Source organism: Asterias amurensis, chromosome 16 (assembly GCF_032118995.1).
Source record: "Asterias amurensis chromosome 16, ASM3211899v1".
In the NCBI taxonomy this organism is placed as follows: Eukaryota; Metazoa; Echinodermata; class Asteroidea; order Forcipulatida; family Asteriidae; genus Asterias; species Asterias amurensis.
Genome location: NC_092663.1, coordinates 10,525,925 through 10,545,057, shown reverse-complemented (window position 1 = coordinate 10,545,057; position 19,133 = coordinate 10,525,925). Strand labels below are relative to the sequence as shown.

The window sequence follows — 19,133 nt, the reverse complement described above, 5'->3', positions numbered from 1 at the left end:
TTGTGGGGGTCGGTTCCCAGATGATATATTTGTCTTTTGTATTCTGGGTTTAGCCCTTGTCCTAACCGGGTGGCTGTGCATGTTTTCTTCATGGACATTACTCTGAAGGATGTATGTATGTAGCAACTATGTAGCGATAGTCATAGCCACTTACAAGGGTGAAAGGGTGAGGGAGGATCGGAGACGGGGAGCTATTTGTGTTACTCTTTCTCTGCCCTCCCCAGGTCTGGCACTGGTGTCTAAACAAAGGTTAACTTTTGTTTAAACTGGGTGGCTTTGGCTGTTGGCTTCAGGGACATTGCTGAAGTAAAGATACATGTAGCAACGATGCAGCGATAGTCATAGCCACTTACAAGGGTGAAAGGGTGAGGGAGGATCGGAGACGGGGAGCTATTTGTGTTACTCTTTCTCTGCCCTCCCCAGGTCTGGCACTGGTGTCTAAACAAAGGTTAACTTTTGTTTAAACTGGGTGGCTTTGGCTGTTGGCTTCAGGGACATTGCTGAAGTAAAGATACATGTAGCAACGATGCAGCGATAGTCATAGCCACTTACAAGGGTGGAAGGGTGAGGGAGGATCGGAGACGGGGAGCTATTTTTGTTACTCTTTCTCTGCCCTCCCCAGGTGTGGCACTGGTGTCTAAACGAAGATTAACTTTCGTTTAAACTGGGGGGCTTTCGCTGTTGGCTTCAGTGACATTGCTTAAGTAAAGATCAGCAATGCAGCGATATTCATAGCCACTGACAATTGAAGGGTGGGGGATGGGGGAGGGGAAGCTGCACACCCAAGGTCTGCGCCTGGTGTCACAAACATTCACTTTTGTCTAAACTGGGTGACTTTGGCTTTTGGCTTTAGTGACATTGCTTAAGAAGAGATCAGCAATCCAGTGGTAGTCATAGCCGCTGACAATTGAAGGGTGGGGGATGGGGGAGGGGTTTGCTAGTTGGTGTTCCCTCTCTTTAACCCCTAGGTCTGCGCCTGGTGTCACAAAGATTCACTTTTGTCTAAACTGGGTGACTTTGGCTGTTGGCTTCAGTGACATTGCTTTTAGTAAAGATGTATCAGTGATAGTCATAGCCACTGATTAACTCAGGTTTGGGGAGAGTTGGAGGGGGAAAGGTGGGTGGCACTCACCCTTCTGATTTCCCTAGGTCTGGCACTGGTGTCAAGCAAAGATTGACTTTGTCCAAACTGGTGGCTTTGGGTGTTGGCTTCGGTGACACTAACAAGGAAAGGATGTGGGAGGGGGTGGAGGGGGGAGGGAAAGCTACATGTAGGTGACACTCTGCTCTCCCCAGGTCTGCCACTGGTGTCACACACGGATTAATTTTTGATAAACTGTCCCTTCAAGGGAAGTCTCTCGAATTCCAAAAGTCTACTGCACGATAGTAGAGAGTCTCCCTAGTTCTAAAAAATGTACTCCGCAGGAGTAGTGAAGTCGGCCAAAATCCGAAAAATCTACACCCCAATAGTAGAACAAAACAAGACAAGTTCTAAGAAGAACATAATCTACCAGGCAAGTGGATATACACATGGTGTTACCGCAAAAATGTAGTAACTTTCTCTTTTCCGTACACTTTCATCATAGTTGATGCCAGCTATGTTGAGATTTTGGCTGAATCAGCTCCTCCCCAGTCACTGTACTCCCTCGATTATGCTGTCTTCGGTGAGGCAGGAAAACCTTCATCTTGGACGTTCCAGGTAGGATGAAACATTTTAAATTGATTTCTTTTTCGTGTTAATTTCATAATTCAAATTTCTGATTTTCTTTTCTAAGGATACATGTATCTGCAAATGTTTATTTCTTTTTGTGGAGTATTGTTTATACTGTCTTTTTACCTGTTTCTTAGTGAACTGAGTGCAGCTCAGTGATTTTTCCCTTCCTTATTGAATATGCAATGAATGGCGTGTGGGGCCAAAGCATTCAGCACACTTGACTCAAGCTGTGGTGTTTCTGACCAGCAGAGTGTGGGTTCCAGTCCTGGTCTTGACACTAAGGTTCTTATTAAGCAGGACACTGAGCCGTTTTTGCTTCATTCTTCGGATGAGATGTAAATACGTACAGGTCCTAATAATAATAATAATAATATTGTGAGTTTATATAGTGCTTTTTCACTCCCGAACGGGTGTCTCAAAGCTCTTCAAATTATTACCCCTGGTCACTGGGCCTTAATTCACTCCTTAAACCATCTCAGCTCCCTGGGGTCCTGTGCGTTTTGTAAGGCACCTCGAAAGAGCATAATTCGCTAACAGAAGGGGTTTCCCCCAGTGTTTCTGGCAGTTGCTGCTGCTTGCGTCGCAGCACCTTGTCAACCCTAATAACCTGCACTACATAAATTGGTCCCATAATTCAAAAATTTCAAAACCTGTCTTAAAGACACTGGACACTATTGGTAATTGTCAAAGACCAGTCTTTTCACTTAGTGTATCTAAACATACATATTTTTTAATGAACCTGTGAAAATTTGAGCTCAATCAGTCGTCTAAGTTGTGAGATAACTATGAAAGAAAAAACACCCTTGTCACACGTTTTGTGCTTTCAGATGCTTGATTTCGAGACCTCAAAATCTAATTCTGAGGTCTCAAAGTCAAATTTGTGGAAAATTACTTCTTTCTCAAAAACTACGTCACTTCAAAGGGTACCGTTTCTCACAATGCTTTATACCATCAACCTATCAACCCATTACACGTTACCAAGTCAGGTTTTATGCTAATAAATATTTTGAGTTATTACCAATAGTGTCCACTGCCTTTAAAAATCTTTTTCTTTGTTCATCAAGTACCTTGAGTACCTTATTGGTCAGTTTCTGTTACAAGACTCTGGGCCCAATTTCATAGAGCTGTCTAAGCACAAATTTTTGCTTAAGCAAACAAATCCTTGCTTAGTAAAATCAGATTACCGGCCAAGACTCCACTCAATTGTTATGCTAAGTAAACATAGCTAAACACCATTCAGAAGCAATGTGTATGGCATGAAACTTTGGCCAGTAACATGTGTAAAATAAGTGAGCTTTTTTTGTGCTTAAGCAATTTTGTTTGCTTAGGCAGCTCTATGAAATTGGCCCCTGGTATTACTGCTATAACTGTAATCTATTTCTGAAGTTTTTTTCTGCAATCTTTGTGGATCAATGGGTGTACTTTATTTTAACACTTTGCCTATTCTTTTAACCGTTGTCTGTTCTGCCACTTTTGGACAAATAGTAAGTATTTCTGCAATCAAAACATCACTGGTTGATAATTGTGTGTTATTTATTGCTGTGATTTGATGAAGCACTTTTTGAGTTGTGTCTCCAGTAATTCAGTGGTTTGTTTGATTTTATTTGTAATGTGAGTCATTGCTGCTGTAAATAAAATGTTGTCCTCAGTTTGGTTTCAAAATGTCTGCACAAAAAATCAAGCTCATGAATATGTACAATGTCAACCTCGTTCCCAGGGGTGATCAATCTCGCCGTGCCATTTGCCCCAGCATGCCTTGCTCGATCATAACCCCTGGAAGTGTAACTTCAAAATATCCAAACATAAGGGATATTACAATTAGTCCTGTGGTTGATCCGTTCTGTGTTGGGCGTTAGTCGCGCACACGCTGGATGCGCTGTGCGTAATAAAAGTCATAAACTTGCCTTGGCGTTCCGTGTTGCGTGACACAAAAAAGTGAACACGTACATCTTTTATACGCACGCGTTTCGGCGTATAGAGCTTTTTGGAGACGCACAGCATTTCCCTCCCAGTAAAAGAGAACCTGCCTGCAGTTATCCCCCTACCTTAAAGCAATCGCACAACATCGGTAAACAGTATTGTCCAAAGGCCCACACTTCGTGTATCACAACTTATATATAAAAAAAACAAACCTGTGAAAATTTAGGCTCAATCGGTCATCAGAGTTGGGAGAAAATAACGGGAAAACCCACCCTTGTTTCCGCACGTTTAGCCGTGTCATGACATGAGTTTAAAATAAATCTGTTATTCTCGATATCCAAAATCGATAATTGTTTTTAATGTTTTCTCAAAAAGTAAAGCATTTCATGGAATAATATTTCAAGAGAAGTCTTTCACCATTACCTTCTGTAAACCCTGTAAGTTATTTGTAAATCTGTGAACTTATAAATTTTTGTTCTGTTCAGAAAGTGTCCAATGGCTTTAATAGTGCCCCACCACTATCGATATTCTAGAAACACCTCACTTTTGAATGTGTGTGTATGTATTTATAATTTACCCATTCGCATGATTTGTTTTCATGGATTCTTTATGCACATTTACAAACATGCAGAGTTATCAAAAACAAGTAATTTTGAAATGTATTCTTTTTTAGTCTTGGAGTTTGTTTGAGAGTGTTTTTATTTGTTAAAGAGTTTTATTTAGAAAAATAATATTAATAATAACAATTTATTTTTGATTTAGCGTCTTACATAAAAAATCTCAAAACGCTGTACTCAAAAAGTGACCGTTTCCCATTTTTATCATAGGTAAAGATTTGTGAGAGGTTTGTAGTTCATTTAGTAATCTGGAGGTTGCAGGTTCTAGTCCCGTTCCAGTAAATTTTCTTTGTTCAACCCAAATTTGTAGAATCTTTTTCTCAAATGTTAAGTTTTTATTTTAAAGCTTTTGGCAAAATCTCCTTTGATTTCGCTGATGTGAGTAAAGACTTCATAAACAGAGTTCTCTGTATATAGAAAGACAGTACAAATCACTGGGTTTTGGGGCTGCCAAAAGTTGAAAATGGTGGCGCATGTGGTTTTTCGTCCTTCATAGCATGTGGTTTTCTCTGATCATAAGTCCCCCATAATCTTCAGGGAAATGTGGTGAAGCCTTGATTGAATGTGGGTATGTAGACAAGGAGCTGTAGACAAGAAGCTTGAGGAAGTGGCACGGGCGTGACCATTGATCAAGATTAATGGGATCAAGTCATGTTTGCATTGATCAGGGGGGTGGTGGTGGTGCTTGGGGGGTTGGTGGAGCTGTTGAGGGGTGCTCCTTTAGCTACTTTTAATTTCTTCGGTTTTTGTTTTTATTCAATTCAAAAGTATTACATTTGAAATGGATAGGAGGTGTTGTGGAGTTTGAACTTAGTAAACCCGAATGCAGGTTTGGAAAAGTACTTCAAAGAGACTTTAAATGCAAACATTTATGTTTGGGATCGGTTATTATCGAAACTCAAATTGATTTATTTTGGTGTGTCCTGGCCGAGCGGTCTAGTTCACCGGTGTTGTCAGCAGCAGAGTTTTGGGTTCGACTCCTGGCCATGACACTTGTGCCCTTGAGCAAGTTACTTTATGATGAACGTTTCGTAAAAAGATTGAAAGGTAGTACATTCTGCTCTACCAACTTGGCTTCTTGTGGATGGTACCCCTGCCTACATGTAGACCTATCCTTACAGACTGTGAAGGGGGTAACCCCGTTTCAGCCTCAGTAGTCCGTGACTATGTGTCCCCCTAGTGACAATTGATTTGGGTCGACAGCTCATATCAGTTAAGTGTTGCCCTTAACTTGAAGTGGCCAGTCGGCCTTGTAATCTGGCCTTAACTTGAAGTGGCCAGTCGGCCTTGTAATCTGGACAATATCTCATTAAAAAATATATAACAAAAATATTAATAAATCACAAACAGTTGACTAAGCAGATAATTTCAGTGCCAAACCAGCACCAAGCCAAAATACAATAATGTATGTATTTTCCTTTGAAGCCAAAACTCAAGAAAAGAAGTCCTACATGGTCAGGTCAGATCGTGATGATGTGACAGGGCTAACATAACAGGGCTCAAATTTGGGGGATAACCGTAGAGCTATATATATTGACTAGAGCGCTAACACCCAGTTATCGACGCACTAAGGTTTAGAAGCCGTGTGGGCGCCCCATGTTTATGTACAAACCAATACAAAAGCTTGAAATTTTGTTTGCCAATTGTACGGCTATTTGCATGATAGTGCGTAAGTTCTTTTCTATGTGTCATCAAACCAAAAAATGCAGCAAATGTGAACGCACAATCTGCTGATGAGCGTACAAAACTGCGAGGGTCATGTGCGTCATGTTTTAAAGGCTTTAAAGTACGAAAGCGCACATGCCGAATTTTAAAACATTACGGCAATGTGTGTTCTCTTAAAATTAAAATCGTTCCGTAATCACGCAACACATCAAACATGTCTGTGCTCAGGGTGGCTTCAAAACGTGGAGCAAGTTAGCACTCTAGTCAATGTATATAGCTCTATGGGGAAAACCCCACAAGACCACATGGCTCGTAGCTCAAAATATTTACTGCACCAGAATTTTGGTTACAAGACCAGAGCTGAAATGGAAAGAAAATTGCAAACATAGTGTAACAATTTACTGTTTGTACTTGAAAAGCAGTTAGAGAAAGTTATTCTCAACTTGTATTATTAAGGGAAAGTATTCTTCAATAATCAACAGATATTTTGTTTATCAGACTGAAGGTCAAGATTTTAACACAAACACGAGACTGGCAGTCCTGTCTGGTCATGACTTTACTGGCCTGATGCTAAAAATGACTGGCCTCAGGCCTACAGCAGTCCAGTGTAATACTTGATGGCTGTAATGGAGGAGGGGATTATAATCACAAGCCTTTTCAAAATATTAAAAATATTGAAATGAGTCAACAAGAAGCAAATCCAATCCATTTAGTGGATTGATTGAGAGGGTCAGTTAACCAGAGGCCAACTACTTCTTTCACGAAAGTGTGCCAAAATACCGGGGAAAATCTGTGCCAAGTCTTCTGCTGTTGAGGTCGTGGCCCTTGGGCAGAGTCCCAGGGGTGTGGTCCTGGTGTCTCCAAGACTCTAAATCCGATCTGATATCAAAATGTAATTCACATGTGGTATAAAGTTCCTCTGTCGTTTTGTATACCTGCTTAGAAAAGGAGATTCTGAAATGAGAGTCCTTTTCAAACTGCACCGTACTTTCTTTGGAAACAAAGTTAAGAAATGTACGTAGGTCCTTTCAGTGTTGACTTTGTAATATTTAAGTTCTGAGCCGTGTCCAAGGTGGTTGCACTATTTGTGGATTTTTTTTAACGAGCTACAGTGGAACGCAATGCAAGATACATGTACCACTACACCAACCTGACCGCATGTTTGCAGAACAATGTGTAATTATGGACGAAGTTTGTAACACACAAAACATTCACACTGTCACTTTCAATCAATATGTGTCCGAAAACCCCACAAAATTACCCAAAGAGAAATTTAAATGGTTTTGAAGTTGTTTCCTCAATAAAAAGGCAATTTACAGGCAACCAGTTCCATTTCAATTTTCATACAATAGGTGATAGGTTGTATTGTAAACTTGGGTTTGATCCCTGGCTACACGGCAGTTAAGGGTTGTATGGCTTCTGACTGGCACCCCTGGACAAAGATATAGACAAAATAGTGATACAGCCAACATAGAAAGCTTAGTTGGTAGAGTGCTGGCAAGTTAATCTGGAGGTCGTTGGTTCAAATCTTACTTCAGTCAAATTTTCTGTGTTCAAACCACAAATCACAATAGGCGATAGTAAGACATTGGTAGAAGAGATCTCCGTGTCCCTCATGGTACTAAATTAATTTCTCTGCATGTTACTCAAATGGTGCCTCCAAGTTGCCAGGAAAAACACTTGGCTGTGATTTAGAGATAGCTTTTTTTCATACCATTTCAGGGTTCCTACTTAACTTGCCCAAGCTGTTTACCTGCATCAAAACTTACCAAACCCAAGCTTCTGACCGGCTTTTGTTAAATTTGTTGTTGTGTTGTCATTAAGCCTTCGAGAAAGACGTTGCATGAGCTGAATTGTCAGGCCATTAGCTATATTTTTGCATTTATACCATATTGGTTGGAAGATTTGGCAACTGAAAGTTGTCTATTTCTGCAAAAGTTTTGTTTTGGCGCATGTCCAAGAGCATTGTCTGAGTTCATTGTCTTCCTTCCAGGAATGACTATTTGATGTACCTTGGTGACATTGTTGATGACGTTATGTCTGCTTCACTAGAAATAGAACTTGACCTGGGCCCAATTTCATAGTGCTGCTTAGCGGCGGATTTTGTGCTTACTGTGCAATTTCCATTTCATAGCGCTGCTAACCGTAAGCACATGAAAAGGCATGCTAACCTTCCGGTGCTTACCACACAAAAATAAATGACGTCACAACGCAAATTCATGGTAAACGCGCAATATGGCTGCCCAATTTTGTTTGCTAACCTGTGAAATACGCTTGCCCCTCAGCAAATTTTTCCGCTACAGTAAGCACGAAAATTTGCTTACCGTTAAGCAGCGCTATGAAATTGGGCCCTTATGGTACATCTGTAGGTCCTCCTACTCCTAGGTCTGGTAACAACCCATGGCACCCACAGCAATAAGCCATTTGCGAGTTAGATTTGAACAGTGTCTAGTACAACGACTTCCTTAGTACCGCTTACATTTGATTTCCTCAGACTATAGAGACAGTTGCTATGTCAAAAGGTTCGGGCAAGCCTTTGCATCTATAGCAACCACCAGATGAACAAACCCTGGCCATTATGCCATACCCCAGTCAGAATTGTGTATGGGTGTTCACTGCTGTTGTGTAACTGCGCAAAAGCTTGCCCCTAATCTTGTTACATGCAGTAGCAACTGTCTTTCAAGCACATCATTGTACTTTACAATATTCAAATCTTACACACAAATGGCTTATTGCCTTGGTGCCCTGTACTTTTGCTGTTGTGCTCTTTTCAGGTTTAGAATTACAAGGTCACATACACCTCTGACTCTTTTGCCCTAGTCGTGGCCCCTTGGTGCCCTTTCAAAAATTTCCCATAGACTTTAAGATTTTCCAATGGAAGTGCCCTTAAAAAAATAAAAATGGCCTTGCCCTCTCAAATTTAAAATTCCAGTCCTGCCTTTGCAAAGTTCCAATGCAAAATTACATTTTCCTCGTAGAAGTGCCCCTTACAAGAGGGAAATTGCTGTTCCCCTTCAAGAGCGAAGTTCAAGACCAGTAATTCCTTTCATGGGAGAATAAAGAGAAGTCCTCCATTTTCAGAATTGACAGACATGCATGAACTCGAAGCTAAGCTCAATAAGAAATTTAAAAAGCTTTCACATTTGTATTAAAATATCCTACATAGAAGATGTAATCAAACTTTTCTGGGGAGATATCAGTGAACTTAATAATCACAGAAAAACTTCTCTTTGCCTATTTGCTTCCCCCCCCCAAAAAAAAAAAAATATAAAAAAATTAGTTTTTAAATTTACAAATCGTGTCCCATTTGTGAACACTATTCAGAAAGAAAATGTCAGTGAACTCAGTCTTCACAGTCAAACCTCCTCTGCGTGTAACTCGACTCCCAAATTCTCCCCAGCATAAAGCTCCACTCGCAAATTGGATTAACGAGTGTTGACACGCGCGTCCCACTGTTTGGGAAAACGTTTGCAGGACCAACCGCAACATCCTTTTGTTTGCCGGCCCCGAGAAAAGAAATCAAACTGCACTGCCAGGTTCTGTTGCTTCCTAGTGTGATGGCGACAGCAACTATTAAAGGGTCTGGGAACTTTTTGTAATACAAAACACAATGTACACAGATTTACATTAAACTTGAACAGTTTGAAGAAAATGATAGTACAAAGGTTACCTTAAAAAATTACTTGCTGAGGTGCTGTAGTTTTTGAGAAATGAGTTAAACAATGTCACACAAATTATTTTAGTCTCAGTTTTAGCACGTAAAAACGTATTATTACTGGTCAATTCTGTTTTTACATGCTAAAATAATTTTCATCTCACTAAATCCTTTAAAGTGTTGCCATTGAGCTCGCAAATTGAATTATCCGCTACCCGTTGCGTCACAAAGCATCCCTTGTCACCAAGTTTACAAGGAGCATTGTTTAACGTTCTGTTCTTAGGGGAAGGAAGAACACAAAATTTGCAATGTCTGAGGGCTTGGCTGTTGCTCACTGTGCGTTTAATTTAATCCTCCTAATTGATTTGAACTCTCAGTTCTTTGCCAAGAGAGGGGAGGTTGCTTAAGGACAAGCAACCTCGTTGTTTACATCGGGCATGATGTTCTTCCTGACACGCGTCCCACTGTTTGGGAAAACGTTTGCGGGACCGACTGCAACATCCTTTTGATTGCAGGCCCTGAGGCTTGATATTCTTCCTCTGTGACGAGTAATGGGGAGAGGTTGATGGTATAAAACATTGTGAGAAACAGCTCCCTCTGAAGTGCCATAGTTTTCGAGAAAGAAGAAACTTTCCACGAATTTGATTTAGAGACCTCAGATTTAGAAAGTGAGGTCTCGAAATCAACCATCTAAACGCACACAACTTCGTGTGACAAGGGTGTTTTTTCTTTCATTATTATCTCGCAAGTTCGATGACCGATTGAGCTCAAATTTTCACAGGTTTATTATTTTATGCTTATGTTGAGATACACCAACTGTCAAGGCTAGTCTTTGACAATTACCAATAGTGTCCACTGCCTTTAAGCATGTTAAGTCGTTTAGAGCCTGAACCATGTGCATGTTAAGGCATAGAGCATGTCCTTGCTCTATGGTTTCGGCCAGCCTTTTTAATTAATAAATTGTTACTACTTTTTTCCCCAATAGGGTGTATAGAAGTGGGATTTGGATTTACAATAATTTAGATCAATATCATATAACAAAGATGGAAGGCTTTATGCAAGAGTTGCACAATCAGCTAGAAAATAACAGGAAAGAAATGAAACAGAAATGAAACAGAAATGAAACAGCTTTGGCTAAGTGTATCAAACCAATTGAAAGAGAAATAAAGAAACAAAGAGACAAACCAAAGCGGAGGACATCTCACCCAAGGGTGATCCCCCCCCCCCCCCCCCCGGAACAATTTCTACAAGGTCTAACCAAGTGTCATGCCTGTTTACATGGCACCTTGGTCTTCTGAGCTACAGTGATTGAGTTTACCTTTTTGAGGCATCCACTTAGATTGTGACTAAAAGCTAACAGTGTGACAACATTTTAGCTTACTGTAATAGTAATCAACTTTGAGAAATATTAAATTCAAAATTATCTGAATTCTTCTCATAAAAAGGACCAAATACAAGATTTGTTTTCTTCTCGAGAGCACCAAACTATACACCGACATTCAAGTCATATTCAATACATTATTTTAAGGGTCTGAGTACTTTTTGTAGGACACAAAACACAATGTCCACAGATTTACATTAAAGCCATTATACACTTTCGGTAAACAGTATTGTCCAAGTCCCACACTTCGTGTATCACAACTTGTATATAAAACAACAAACCTGTGAAAATTTAGGCTCAATCGGTCATCGGAGTCGGGAGAAAATAACGGGAAAACCCACTCTTGTTTCCGCACGTTTCGCCGTGTCATGACATGTGTTTAAAACAAATCCGTAATTCTCGCTAACAAGAATTTATATTGTTTTACTGTTTTCTCAAAAAGTAAAGCATTTCATGGACTAATATTTCAAGAGAAGTCTTTCACCATTACCTTCTGTAAACATCTGTGAACTTTTATTTCTTTTTTTTATTTCTGTGGACATTGTGTTTTGTGTTACAAAAAGTGCGCAAGTTCGTTAAACATTATTTAAAGTAAAAAATAACAATCAAACAAATCCCGCAAATGCTTTTGAAAAACTTTTTGTGAAAAAAAAAAAAAAAAAACTCACTTGAAGTTCTTGAATATATAGGCTCTTCAAACCTTTTTTAAGGATAATGCAATACTAACAGGAACAAAAATGGATGGAATTTTGTGATGTGGAATAAGTCTGGCCTCAAACTTTATTTCCTCATCCTTGGGACAATTAAGAACTCAGTAGGGGGTTGGTTCCAGGATAACTTCATCTGTTCAGAAATTGAAATTCCACTTGTGCGATCTTGGGGACACATTACATCACGTTGAATGCTTTGTCTGGATGACAATTAAAATGGCATGTGAAATTGGAGTCAAATTGTTCCTTGCTCCAAACTTGGAGCTAGTTTTTTTTTTTATAGCTACATGTTCCCAAGAGTCTCCAGTGTTGTGGGCCACACAGAACGAGGGTGGTGATCTGTCCGAGGCAATTCTTGGCACTCGTATATCTGTAAGAAGCTGGTCTTGCACAATAAAGTGTGATCCACATCTTGGGAACATATTGTTTTGAAAATAGCTGAGTGTAGATCAGGTTTGCCAAGTTGAAAACTGACATTCTGAAACCCTTTATCTTAAAAGTTGAGATGCGGTTAAGGTTTTCATACTAATGGTACATCAATTGTTGTAGCTATTGTCTATTGCAGTTGTCGTGATCGTACTTCTGCAAGGCAATAAAAAAAAAAAAGACTCCTCTCAAATTAACCCAATATTAAGTATAAACATTAAGTGTGTTAAAGCCATTGGACACTTTCCGTAAACAGTGTTGTCCAAAGGCCCACACTTCGTGTATCACAACTTACATGTATATATAAAATAACAAACCTGTGAAAGTTTAGGCTCAAGCGGTCATCGGAGTCGGGAAAAAATAATGGGAAAACCCACCCTTGTTTCCACACGTGTTTAATATAAATCTGTAATTCTCGATATCGAGAATTGATAATTGTTTTAATATTTTCTCAAAAAGTAAAGCATTTCATGAAAAATAATTTAAAAAGAAGCCTTTCACCATGAGCTTCTCTAAACCCTGCAAGTTATTTGTAAATCTGTTCTGAAAGTGTATAATGGCTTTAAAAAAAAGATTTCTCAATGGGTGCAACCAACTTGAAGATTGAAAAATTCAAATAAACTTTAGTATCAACATTTTAAATACTCAGCAACTGATCTTAAGTTTGTCTTCAGAATTACACAATTTCATTGTTCCGCAAAAAAGTAACATTTTATCACGTTTTTTGCGTTTGTACTACGTGTAAAATGAATTCCATGAGGACTCGGCGAAGAATGCAAATTGCTATTGTCGATGGAAACTTGTCACGGTCTGTCTGCTTTCTGGTATGAAAAACGAAGTCACTGCTTTACGACTTAAAAAAATACAGGTTGTTAAAAAAAGATTGAGAGTTTGCTGCGTGAGGTTAATCAGAAGTAGGTGACAGTAGGGTGGCTTCAAGATGGTACATTAGGGATAGCAATAATAGCCACAAAATGGCAAAGTTCAGATTTAGGCAGGCATGACATTCTTCCTACTTTAATCTGTTTTCCGATTGATGTTACCGTCGTCGGAAAAATCAGCACTTTTGTCTACAAAAGCCTATACCTATATGTAGGTCAACCCTTGCACTCTGACAGAATCTTCCTACTTTTGTTCTGAGGGCTAAGTATAATTCCTGGAATCATGCCTCCAAACATGTGCCATAGCAGTCTTAACCACTGTGTTTTGTACATGTATGTGCAAGCACATGCTCAATTCAAAGTTATTTAGTTTAAAGTTAATGGAACATTACAGAATTGGTTTTTGCTAACAAAATAGTTGCTGGCAGTGTAAGCACTTTATTCAATTCACCATATACATAAACTGACAAACCTGTAGAAGTTTGAGATCGATCGGCCATATAGGTCACAAGAGAATAGTATATATAAACGGTTACAAATTTTGCATTGCATCGATGCCAAAATAATAATGAATAAAATGCTCACTGATTAACTCCAAACGCGAAGTTAGATTATTTATTTCTCACCAATTATGACATTTCAGACAGAAATATTTCAAGGGATGTTTTCAACTATCATCATCATTAGACCGTGTACTGTAAGTTTTACCAATTCTGTAACGTTCCTTTAATTACGTTCAAAGTTGAGACAAGTATCTGGACAGTGAAGTTAATGCCAATAAGTATAGTTTTTTTTTACTCCGCCGTTTTGATGTAAATACCAAGTTTGATGAAATGATTGCTGGTTGGTCGTGTATTACATAACATGTATTTTCCTTGAAACAAGTTGGTATAAACTTTAAAAGATAAATTTGATGGTATTTTTTCATAGGGGCTGAGTATTACTGTTATAATGCTGTGTGTGTGTCTGTGTGGGTTTACCAAGACACCAATGTTGAGCACTGTTAAATTAGCACTTTCTTGAGACCTGTGAACAAAATTTCAATATTACTGAGCGTGGATTTGAACTGCGACTTTAGCATTTTGTCGCTCTGATTGACCACCCCGGTTGCCTGGTAGCTAGAGACAGTTCTAAAGATGTACCTTGTCATTATGCCATGCTGTCCTGTCGGGTGATTATTTTAGGAAGACACTTTTCTTATTCACAAAAAGTACAAAGACATTGAATTGTCCATGTCTGTGTAGAAAAACCCTGCGGCGGCAGCACCCCAGCAGTGGCGGTGTGGCGTGCAGCACTCACACGTATACAGATTGGTCTTTAGATATTGATAATGTAAATTCCCCTTAGTTATCAATTACATACAATGCCTTGTACATCCCACGGTCTCCATCAATACAAGAAGCCATTTGACGGGGTCATTGTCCTGATCATTGAAGGGGGGGGGGGTGGCTCATAACCACCACCCCTCTGTACAGGAGCCTTTTTTATTGCCTCCCCTAATCAGAAGTTGATCCCTTTTGATTGGAAGCAGAAATGTGATTTCCACATTGTGTTACTTCAATTATCCATTAGGGGCGGAAGCTGTTCAACAGATTGCCCAATTTCCTGTTTCACTTGGAGAAGGTTTTTTCAACAATTGAGATAATGAACTGTGTCTGGAAAATTGTCTTTGAAGTTTCACTTGGTTCTGTCCTTACTCTATGGTTCAGAGTAGAGCTTTCAATACTGGCAACCCCAAACGATGATGTTGACTTAAGCCCGATTCATACTTCCTGCGAATGCGAATGCGAAGCAAATGTTGACGTCACAAATTCGCAACAAATAATTTCGCAGCAGTTCAACTCTGGGCAGCTCACTTGCGAATATCGCTGCGAAAGGAGGGTTTTGACGTCAAATTCACGTCAAATTTGCTTCGTATTCGCATGAAGTATGAACCGGGCTTAACAGGGAGACCGCCAGAGTAGGGCTGGAAAGCTCAGTTGGTAGAGTGCCTGCTGGAAAGCTGTTGGTAGAGTGCTTGTACGTTGATCCAGAGGTTGTTGGTTCAAGTCCCGTTCCAGTCGATTCTTCTTTGTTCAAACCCAAACTCTTAATATTTTAAACGAAATTATAGGATGCAGAATTATTGACTTAACAAGAAGAAGAGTATCTGAATTGATGAAATGCTTTCAAAAATTTTGTGTTGTGCATTGACGATCATAGTGAATTAATTTTATTAGTTACCCTCAACTCAATAATAACACTGTTAAATATGATTTTTTTTAAATGTAGTTTTAAACTCTGTATCTGCATAAACAGATGCTCAAGAAACTTTATAACAATGAAAACATTTAACAGTGTCTGAGAATTTTCAGAACTGGAAAGCAATACTGGAAAGATTGACTATGTTGGGAGCAATACGAGTAATTCAAGCGAGGTACATTTTGAGAAGACCACAAGCAAATGCCTTAAAATCCTGCAACGATATTAAGATTCTAAGTTATAAGCACTGCGATCTGTTCAAAATTTACTGCAAATTTGAGCTCTATTTTACATCCAGCACCAACCATGTCTTGGGAAACAATTGGGTAAAACTAAATGTACTTCTGATGATGTTTAATTTACAGATATCCGAAGATGGCAACACTCCAGTACAAGTCCTGGTCAACCAAGGAGGAAGTAGTACCCCAAACACATCCTATACTGCCACTCCAGGTTCCCCCCTCACCTGGAACCACACCTACCCGCACCCAGGGGTATACACAGTTCATCTGTGGGTCAGTGGGGCTGGGGAAGAGGTCACAATGCAGACACTAGTCATGATGGAGACAAAGGTCAGCGGGGTTGAGCTTGCTGGTCCAGCAATTAGCAAGTTCTATGGGTGAGTTGGTCCATTTAGAAAGGTTGAGAAAGTTCAGGGAATCGCTGATAATATGGAAAGATACAAGCTCTTTAAAGGCTCTGGACACCTTTGGTCATTCTCACTTGGTGTATCTCAACATATGCATAAAATAACAAACCTGTAATTTTTTATTCAATTGGTCGACGAAGTTGTGAGAGAATAATGAAAGGAAAAAAACCCACCCTTGTCATACAAGTTGTGTGCTTTCAGATGCTTTAAATTTGAGACCACAGCTGAGGTCTCGAATTCAATTCAAATATTTTAGTGAGAAATTACTTCTTTCTCAAAAACTATGTTACTTCAGAGGGAGCCGTTTCTCACAATGCTTTATACTATCGACAGCTCTTCATTGCTTGTTACCAAGTAAGTTATTATGCTAACAATTATTTTGAGTAATTACCAATAGTGTCTACTGCCTTTAAGTAGGATTTGAAACTTTGCGAGGTGGAAGTAAAACTAAGAGAGGTTTGTGGCAACACCATGTGAATATCTCTTTTGAGTAGTGTTAGTTCTGAAAAGAACCGGTGGTTAACGACTCATTGTTTCGATCAGTATGCTCTGATCGTCTCCAGGAGAATAAACCTGTGTTGTACACAGGTCCGATCTGTGTAATCTGGACTGACCTTTTTAGACTTCAACATTTCAAGACGGTGTGTTTGTGTAGGCGCTCGATCTGTGTCGCAATAGACAGATCCAAAGTTATATAAATTTTGCCACTAAAGCCAGTTACAAATTACTATTTCAGATGATTCCACGCAGTTTTCCCGATTTCAGGACTTTCTCAAAACCTTTGTTATCCTTTAAATTTTCTTTAAAGAAGTAGGGCCGTCACCAACAAAGCAAGAAAGAAATTGTCCACATTGTTTCTAAACCTCTAGAGTTGAAACATCTGAATGACATCATTTAGGATGCTTGAAGGATTTTTTGTTTACCCTTTTTTCCCATTCGATGGAAAATCTTCAATAAAAGGATACGCTCATGATTTCCTGTTTTATTATGTTTACTTTTCAGTACTGTTACCTCTCAGTCTTGGGAGGTTAAGCCGTCATCGGGTACCAATATTTTATACACTTTGACCATTACGCCGATTGTGTCAGATTATTCCATCGCACTGAGTGGATCAATGGAGACAACTCTGGTGCAAGTTGCTGGCTCACACACAAACGTAAGAATTCTTTCCTTTCTTGTATAGAGTTTGGGGTAGATGGGGGTTAGTTTAATAATTTTAGGGGCTTGTGTGAAAGGGATAACTAAAGCCTTTGCACTGTGACCATTGTTGTGCTGCATAAATGTATGTAGGGGCTGGATGCTACAAAGGAATTTGGTTCATAAGATAAGTTTGCAGTATTGCATAGGAGATTATTTTTGTGTGACTGTTATTAAGATTTAATATTCTTCAAAGACTGGTGTTAAAAGGGCCTGACTGTTTTGATGGTTAGTGGTTAAATTGATTTGTGTCCAAAGGTGCATCATGAAATAAGGAATTCAATGAAGGATATTTAAGATTGTAAAAATAGCTGTGAATATAGTTGTGTCAACTTAAAGGAACACGTTGCCTTGGATCGGTCGAGTTGGTCTTTGAAAAGCGTTTGTAACCGTTTTTTATAAAATACATATGGGTAGAAAGATGTTGTAAAAGTAGAATACAATGATCCACACAAACATGCCTCGAAATTGCGTGGTTTTCCTTTTACATCGTCGACTAACACGTCGGCCATTTATGGGGGTCAAAATTTTGACCCCCATAAATGGCCGACCATGTTAGTTCGCACAGTAGAAGGAAAACCACGCAATTTCGAGGCAAACTTGTGTGGATCATTGTATTATACTTTTAAAACATCTTTCCAACCATATGCATTTTATAAAAAACGGTTACAAACGCTTTTGTTTTGACCAACTCGTCCGATCCAAGGCAACGTGTTCCTTTAAGGTCGTATTCATTTTGGCAGCTATGGTTACGACTGATGCTAAGGTTGTGCTTCACTACACGATAATGAGGAAATCTAGCTGTAGTTGCCAATTTGGACATGTCACAGGAGAATCTTGGTAATGGTCAACAGGACTGCTACTTATCAGGCATTGTGACCAATATTTCCAGTGCAGAATTATTGTTGTCAATCACATACATACTTAAAAATCCAAATGGGGTTCCACATGAATTCCTGCACTGTTAGTTTGTCAAAATTATTCCACAGATTTCCATCCCATTCCATGGCCCCGGAAGTTACAACATCACACTCCAGGCCAGCAACTTCATCTCTTCCGTCAGGCTCCACTCTGAAACCATCCTACAGCAGCCCATTATCGATGTTAACGTTCTTGTCAAAGCCGCTCTCATCACCACGCCTTCTGTCTTTGAGCTCATCATCAAGGGCGGGCCGCCTTTTGCTTTCAAGATCGAGTGTGGGGACGGGGAAATTCTCACTGTGTCATCTAAAGACGTTGGAAACGAAGTTATCAACTTTGTGTTTGACCCACCCGTGTGTGTCTACACACTCAACAAGACCTACTCAAGTCTTGGGCATTATGACAGCTCCTTCACAATAAATAATCTTGTCTCGAGGAAGACGTCCGTCGCGACAGCTCGAGTTGAGGAGATGATCTCCGGGCTCAGCATCACATCTGAGAGTTTGCCATTGTTGGCCATTGGGCGGTCGGTGATGCTCACAGCAACTGTAGAAAGCGGTAATGACGTAGAATTCTCCTGGGATTTTCAGGATTCAGATCATCGCACTACCTTAATGAAGTAAGTAGGATTTGAAACTTTGCAAGGTGGGAGAATAATTAGGTGAGGTTTGCGATAGCTTGATAACTCAATTATTTCAGTCATGCCCTGATCGCCTTCAGGTGGAAGCAGAGTTTAATAAGTGGGTCTTCTGAAGACGATCAGAGCATACTGATTGAAACATTGAGTTGTCAACCATCGGTTCTTTTTAGAACCAACACTAATTAAAAGAGGTCTACACACGGTGCTACCACAAAACTCACCTGCTTAAAGGCAGTGGACACTATTGGTAATTACTAGAAATAATTATTATCATAAAACCTGATTTGGTAACGAGTAATGGGGAGAGGTTGATAGTATAAAACACTGTGAGAAACGGCTCCCTCTGAAGTAACGTAGTTTTCGAGAAAGAAGTAATTTTCCACGAATTTGATTTTGAGACCTCAAGTTTAGAATTTGAAGTCTTGAAATCAAGCAGGTGAAAGAACACAACTTCGTTTGACAAGGTTTTTTTTCTTTCCATATTATCTCGCAACTTTAACAACCAAATGAGCTCAA

At 39.5% G+C, this 19,133-nt stretch overlaps 1 protein-coding gene across 2 annotated transcripts in view; it reads left to right on the top strand.

Annotated features, from left to right (window-relative positions):
• LOC139949260 (uncharacterized) overlaps nucleotides 1–19,133 on the top strand; it is a 136,837-nt gene that overhangs the window by 27,706 nt on the left and 89,998 nt on the right. For both annotated transcript variants that reach the window (XM_071947657.1, XM_071947655.1), the window contains exons 10-13: nucleotides 1,587–1,699; nucleotides 15,576–15,829; nucleotides 16,862–17,015; nucleotides 18,046–18,596. In XM_071947657.1, the coding sequence (XP_071803758.1) occupies nucleotides 1,587–1,699; nucleotides 15,576–15,829; nucleotides 16,862–17,015; nucleotides 18,046–18,596 (1,072 nt within the window). The remainder of the gene's footprint in view (nucleotides 1–1,586; nucleotides 1,700–15,575; nucleotides 15,830–16,861; nucleotides 17,016–18,045; nucleotides 18,597–19,133) is intronic.